This window comes from Cannabis sativa, chromosome 5, assembly GCF_029168945.1.
Source record: "Cannabis sativa cultivar Pink pepper isolate KNU-18-1 chromosome 5, ASM2916894v1, whole genome shotgun sequence".
Classification (NCBI taxonomy): domain Eukaryota; kingdom Viridiplantae; phylum Streptophyta; class Magnoliopsida; order Rosales; family Cannabaceae; genus Cannabis; species Cannabis sativa.
This window is the reverse complement of record NC_083605.1, coordinates 74346200-74353883: the sequence shown is the minus strand read 5'-3', so window position 1 is coordinate 74353883 and position 7684 is coordinate 74346200. Positions and strand designations below refer to the sequence as shown.

The 7684-nt window shown below is 28.1% G+C and overlaps 1 protein-coding gene across 1 annotated transcript; it reads left to right on the top strand.

Moving 5' to 3' along the window:
• Window positions 1-2594: 2594 nt before the first annotated feature.
• Window positions 2595-5022, top strand: LOC115718116 (probable membrane-associated kinase regulator 2). Its single transcript, XM_030647077.2, has 2 exons — window positions 2595-4382; window positions 4501-5022. Exons 1-2 carry the CDS (start codon window positions 3062-3064, stop codon window positions 4548-4550), a joined length of 1371 nt encoding a protein of 456 aa, XP_030502937.2. The 5' UTR covers window positions 2595-3061; the 3' UTR covers window positions 4551-5022.
• Window positions 5023-7684: the final 2662 nt, after the last annotated feature.

Below are 7684 nucleotides of genomic sequence, written 5' to 3'. Positions count from 1 at the left end.
CTATGAATTTTCACTAGGTACTAGCTATAGCAACTTACACAAATTTGTGTCTTGTTTCAACATTCATAGATTTGTTATTGATATAAATTATGATCATCATTGTGACTGTTGAAAGTTTAGATTTGATTGTAAGGCCAAGTCAAGTGAAAGCCATTTTACAGCCAACCTCAGAGTCATACTAAAGAGGAAGGATGACATTTCTTTTCAACAATATTTGTTCAAGTTTACTTTAACCAATGTAAACTATTTATTTAGAGCTTTTTTAAAAAAAACTTCACAATAATTTTAAATAATTACATAATGTATGGTCTTAAAAAAATGAATTTATAAACTTTCCAAAATACAAAAATTGATAAAAAAAAAATATAGGAAAATTATACAATGCACCCTCTTAAAATAGATAAATTGATGCACACTTATTTATTTTAATATCCGAAATAATTTTTTAGTCAATTTTTTTCATGGTCACGTACATTATAGTTATTTAAGACATCCTGCAAAATTTTAAGAAATTTGGAAAAGTTTAATATGCCGAAAAATACGTTCAAACATTGTTTTCAAACATTATAGTTAGTCAATTTTTTTTCATGGTCACGTACACTATTTTATTTTATACGCGTGTAAAATACACAGTTTGAACATTATTTTCTATATTGTAAATTATTCTGAATTTCTCAAAATTTTATAAGTTATCTTCAATAGCTATAACGTATATGAATATGAAAAAAAAAATTAGGCTAAAAAATTCTTCTGGATGCCGAAACAATTCAAGGGTTCATCAGTACATCCCTTTTAAAGGAATATATTGTACAATCATCCAATAATAAATAGAAATATTTGCACCAATAACTATTATTATTAAATTATTTAAGAATTTACCCTTACCTATTTTAATACTCACAATTTAGGCATTTCTTTTTTATAGGTATACCAATGTATATTTATTGCTTCTCTCTCTTAAACTCTGCCTACATGCTAGCTTTTTTTTTTTCTTTTTCTAGACGGTAGCTTTTTTTTTTTTTAATTAAAGTCTTATTTTTTCAAAATAACAGTAAACTAGGTTGATCAAATATTTTTTTTTTTTACAGTCTATTCTTTTTTTTTTTTTATTATTTTACATTTTTTTTGTTTTTTAATCTAATTAGTAGTTTTAGAAAAAAATAATTATATGTATCAACGTGAATTGTATTTATGAAATTTTCTTAGACCATTTTATTGTTTTCAATACCGCTACACGCCTACTAAAATTAAAAATTAACCATATGTTTTTCTTTTACATTTTATTGACTCTCCTAGTTGATATACAATCAGATTTTTTTTTTTAAAAAAAAAAATTATGTGAATAAACGACACAAATTGTTATTATTCTCACTTTCTTTATTTTTTTTTATTTCAAAAGTTTTTTCAGCCACGCAATTTATTATTTGGACACAAAAATTACACTATTATAATCTATTTTTTAAAGTGATCATTTTGACATGTTAGAAGCATATATTTTTCTGCTACAAAAAAAAATGACTAAAATTAAAAGTTAGACTAAGGTTTCTTAAACAACAAAATAACACACTATAATTTAAAATCTAAACAAGAAATTATAAGTCTCCTCCAATATTTATCTTTTTACCCTTTTTTTTCCTTTTTGTTTACTTCTTCTTTTTCTGACATTATTATCTTCTTCATTTATTTATTAATTTGTTTTTTTGAAAAAATCTTCTTCATTTATTATTATTTTTTTTATTATTCTTTTTCTCTAAATTTATTATTTCTCTTAATTTTTTTTATTTTTCCTCTAACATTTAGATATCTCTCTTACATTTTAGTATGTGTTAAAAGAAACTTTTTTGTTCCTTTTTTATATTTTGTAACAAAAAGTAATAAAATTTAAAATTTAATAAACTTTAACATATCAAGTAACATCATAACTTAACTTAAAGTCTTTTATTATTTTGTATTTAAAAGTTAAAATATAGTATACTAATAATAAATTTATTTAATAAAAAGAATTTAATCTGTTAATAAAAAAACTTATAAAGTTACCAAATAGTATCTAAAACATAATAGAATTAGTTACAATATGAAAATTATTATATATATTAATTTTAAAGTTGTCTGATCAAAATAAGCAACCAAATGTGTATGAGAAAAAAATTATCTTGAATTAATTTTTTTCTAATAAAAAGTAACTAATTGATATATTATTTACATCAAAAGCAACCAAAAGGTTGCTTTTTTTAAAATTTGCAAAACACTAAAATTTCTGGAAGCGAGATTTTTTTATTTTTTTTCAATTTTCGGTAATTATTTTATATTTCGGTAATTATGCTGACGTGGCAATCGGTATTTGTGCAAATAATTTTCTTAAAGGTATTTTTATAAATAAAATTAATTTTAGGTATAATATTGAAAAGACCCCTAATAAATATCATTTCTTTTTTTATTTTTTTAAAAAGAAAAAATCCAAGTGAAGACGTGGAGGAAGGGGAGGGTAGGGAACAGAGTAAACAAAATAAAGTTGGAAACAGAGGAAGATTGTTGAAACTGACCGGCCAACATTTTTCAAAGTGCACGGCGGTCGTACAAGTAAAAAGCATTATTCTTTCTTATTCTCTCTCTCTCTCTTCACTACTTTCTCTCTCTAACTCCTTCTCTTTCCTTTGGTTCTCTTATTAATCTGTCATCGTCTTCCAAGTTCTGACGCAACAGGACTGTCTCTTCACATGACTCTCTGCAACCCACGTACCCCATTACCATTACCAGACAAACCCCTTCCTCTCTGCAACTCTGTCACTCCATTTAACCTTCCCTAAACTTCTCACCTTTATTTTTACTTTTTTACCTACTTCTCTCTCATCACCTAATACTACTACTACTACTACTACCATTGTTGAATGAACACCCTTCTGTTCTGTTATCTATTATTAATCTATTTTCTCTTTCTCTCTTTCTTTCTGTACTTGTTTTTTTATTTTTCTTTTAATTTTTAATTTTTTTTTAAAAAAAGAAAGGCTTTTTAAAGGTTTGAAATTTCTTCACCATTTTTGTATAACTGGCTCTCCCAACAATGGAAGCTTTCAGTTTACTTAAGTATTGGAGAGGAGCCGGCGGCGGTGGTAACGGCGGTGATGTTGTTCAGAACAGGCCCATTTCTACAGTTGCTACGATTGTTACCGCCGTCGGTAAAAACACGGCGGAAATAGACGGCGACGATGACGATGATGATGATGACATTGGTGGTGGTGGTGGTGATGATGATGGTCCTTTCTTTGACTTGGAGTTCGCGGTCAACGAAGAAGACGAAGCTGAAGAAGAAGAAGAAGAGATTAATACCCAAAACAGAGAAGAAGAAGAAGAAGCCATTAATGATGATGACGATGATGATGAAGAAGAGAGAGAGTTTAAGTTCACACTCTCATCTGGTTCGAGCAATGATCGTACGGACACTAATCTAGCTCTTTCACCTTCTGATGATTTGTTCTTTAAAGGTAAGCTAGTCCCCATTGAGTCTTCTTCTTCTTCTTCTTCATCAGAAGAAGAAGCTAAGGCTAATGATAATAATAATAACTTGATGAAGCCAACACAACAACAAGCTCAGTTTCCAGTTTCGTTGCTTAAATCAGCAACTAAATTTCGAGTCTTTATGTTGGGTCTCAAAAAATCTAAATCAAATGCTTTAGCAAACAACAATGGGGTTGAGAAAACAGAGCAGATCACAAAAGAAACGTCACAGAAGGAAAAAGAAACGCCGGAAAAAACCCAACAACAACAACAACAAAAATCCCAAAAGAATCAGTTCTTCACTGTTAAATTAAAGGTCGAAGAAGTTCCTATTGTATCTCTGTTCAGCTCAAGATCAGTTTCGAACAAGTCTCAAAAACAGAGCAACGAAAACGAAACGCCTTCTGTTTCAACAGACGAGAAACGTTTCGCTAAAGAAGTCGTACAGAAGTATTTAAAAATGGTGAAACCACTTTACGTTCGCGTTTCGAAACGATACGGCGAAAGGTTGAAACTTTCCGGTCAGGTTAGTCTGAATAGTTCGGTGGCTAAACCCGTTTCGCCGCCGAACACGACAGAGACTGTTGAGAAGAAGAGTACTCAAACGGTGGAGCCACCGCCACCTCCGCCGCCGCCGGAATCGGCGGCTTCATCAGAAATCCCGGCGAACAATGTTAACAAGTCTCTGAACTTTCCGGCCGGACTTAGAGTGGTCTGTAAGCATTTGGGTAAAAGTCGGTCGGCTTCTTCGACGGCCGCCGTTGCTCCTTCCGGTACGGCGGCTCAGGCGGCGGCGGCTAAAAGAAGAGATGATTCTCTTCTTCAACAGCAAGATGGTATCCAAAGCGCTATTCTTCATTGCAAGAGATCATTCAATGCAGCAAGAGGTAATAATTATGAATTGTGTTCTTAATTAATTAAAGATTAGATTTTTAAAAATCAAAGATTTGTTTTTTCACTATAATTTAATGTTTTTTTTCTTTTTGTTTTTAAATTATGTTTTAGATTCAGAGTCTAATCTTCTATCACGGTGTGCTAGTGACCCATCTAAATGAAAAGTTCAATCAACGGTTGTGATTCAATCTTATAAAGAGGCCATTTTTAGTGGCGGGAGTTTTGGTTTTGGACTAAGAACAAAGCTTTCTCAATTGTTCTTGTTGGTCAAATCAAGTCAAAGCTACTTTAATTACTTTTTGTTCTTAGAGAGGAAAATGGGTTCAATAAGTTCTTATATAGTCTATAAAGAGATATAAATATATATATGTATGAATTAGTTCTAGTATGTTGGTAGTATCTTCATCTGTAAATGTTTTTTTTTTGTTATGAAATTTCAGAGATAAAAAGTGGAGGGGTTTTGTAGTGATGATGAACTTTCCATGAAAGTGAAAGAAAAATCAGATCTTTGTTTGTACCTATGATCTCTAATTTCTTTGTAATCAGTAGTTAAAATTACCAAAATGCCACTGTAATGTTTCATCAAATGTTGTTGTTACATTGTGTAATGTGATTATTCCTTTTAATTAAAAATTGTATTTTTTTTTTCTTAAGTTAAGCTTCCCATCAAAGTGGGTTTGATTATAATTAGTAATTAATTACATTGGATTAATTGAATAATTAATTAAATGTTTTTTGTTTCATGGATCTCCGAGTCATCAGACATAGAGGGCTTTAAAAATTGAGTCTTTATTTTTTGTTTTGGTCAGAGAAAGTGGGAAAAGTTAAGAGAGACCTAAACAGTAAAAAAAGGGTTTTTCTTTTTTGTTAAAGACCAAAGTAAAGTTAATGGGACTGATTAGAGAAGAGAGTGGGAATATTTGCACGCCTAAAATAAAAACACACACATAAGTAAAAAGATAGTAAAATTGTGTCCCTAATTTACTATAAAATGTTTATACAAGAACTCCCTCAAAAAAGGAGACTCTTAAAATTTTGTAGTCTAATTTTTTTTAGTAATCTACATTATAGTTATTTAAGATATTCAAAAAAATTAAACTATCGAAAATAGAGTTCAAACCATTTATTAAACTCGAGATTTTTATTTTATAAGCATGTGAAAAATTGTTTGGATCTTATTTTTAGCATGTTAAATTTTTTTAAATTTTATCAAATATTTTAAGTAACTATAACGTAAATGATCATAAAATTAGAGTAATTTTTTTTTTTCTAAATATTGACACAAATAAAAGATACATGGGTGAATCATACTTTGTATAATTTGTCTAAAATGTATATTTTTATTTCTAATTATCTCTCTCTGTTTCAGGGTTTTGTTTCTATTTGATTTATATATAGGTCTAAAATTCAGAATGAGTGGGGGGGAATTGGAAATGGTGAAAGTTTATTAGGGTTTGGGTTGATGTTGATGCTTGTTGTTATTTTAAGTGTAAAAACAAAAAATTGGGTTTGATTTGAGAATAGAATAGATTTAGTTTGTCTCCTTCTGCTACTGCTTACTCCTACAAAGCCCTTGTTGCTTTATGGACTGCTTGGTTTTGCTTTTTTAAGTTATTTTGGTGTTAATGAGCTCTAAAATATGAGCATTGCTAAAAGATACTACAGTGTTTAATATTATAATAAAGTGTCATTTTATAATTAATTAATAATTTTTTATAATATTTATTGGGGGAATTATCTCATATACTATTTTTTTATTTTTTATTTTTTAAATTTACGGTTTGGGTTTCTTACAATTTAAGTTGTAGCGCTAGTTGCAATAGTAGTTTCTATGTAGAATTCTGTAAAAATGCAAAAAAAAAAAAAATTGTTTTGAAGTGTAAAAATAAAAAAGTCTATATTTATTAAAGTAAAATAAGTGAGTCTCGATATTGAATTATACTAATAGCGATATTACACCTCACAAGAGTGCTTGCCACTATGAACGTCCTGGAGCATTTTTCCTAAAAAATAATTTGATTGGATAACTAGAAAATTTTATCTGTTAACTTTAAATAGTTCTTTTAACAAAAGCTAACTTTAATAGTTTTTTTGAAAAGAGTTTTTAGTTTTTGGAGAAACTAAAAGCGGAATCCTAAACTCAGTTAAATAAATCTTATATCTTTTTTGTAATTAGTAAATTTTTTCTATTAACTTTAAAAAGTTCTTTTAACGAGAGTCAATTTTAATAATTTTTTCAAAAAAAAATTTCAGTTTTTTGAGAAACTAAAAGCGGAAGCCTAAACTCAGCCAAATAAGCCTTAGAGTATCTCCAATAGTAATATTTTAGAGAATGCCTGATGAAGTGGAAAACTTATGTGACAAAATATAGGGATGTTACACCATTACAGATAAAAGAATGTCACACAATGGCATTGCTGCAATGTTTTTTTAATACAATAAAAAATTAAAAGTACAATATATGTTATATAATAATTTCATAAAGAAAAAAGAATTATATATATGTAATAATGTGTGAGATTATAATTATAACATTTTTAAAAAGTATTATACTATTAGAGTGTTTTAGAAGTAAAGATGCCAAAAATAATGTAGAAGAAAATAAAATAAAATATTATATATTTGGATGATGTGTAGATATATAACATATTGGAGATGTTCTTATGTCTCTTCTGTCATACTGACTGACTGCCTATGTCTCGCTTTCTTATCTTTTTTGGTCAAATATCAAAAAACTTTTAACTCTTATCTCTTCTCTTTAAACTATGGAATTTTAATATAGATATATTAGAGATGGAAATGTTACAATTTTGTTACAAAACATGCTAAGTTGAACTCGATTTATAATTTACACAAATTATTCACTTAGTCGAACATAATTTATTAGTAAAAATATTTCAATAAAAAATATTTATATTATTATCACCTTTTAATGTTCTATATTTATAACAGTTGATAACAATTACAAAATAATAACAATAATAATAAATTGTTAATTAGCTCTAGTACTAGTAAACTTCGGGTTTACTAAGAGCATGTGTGATTTTGTGATTAGTCTAGTCACAATTTTGAAATTAATTTTTCATTTATGATCTTGACCGATCACGAAATGACACATACTAGTTCAGTTAACATCTAAAATTTAACAGAGTGACAAATATTATTTTAAGTAGTATTTTTTTCACTGAAAAAAATAATTAAATAACGCGTTATCAGTTAAAAACATACAACTTTGAAAACTAACCGATCTATATCTTAGAACACAACATACCTACATATAGTATTATACATATAT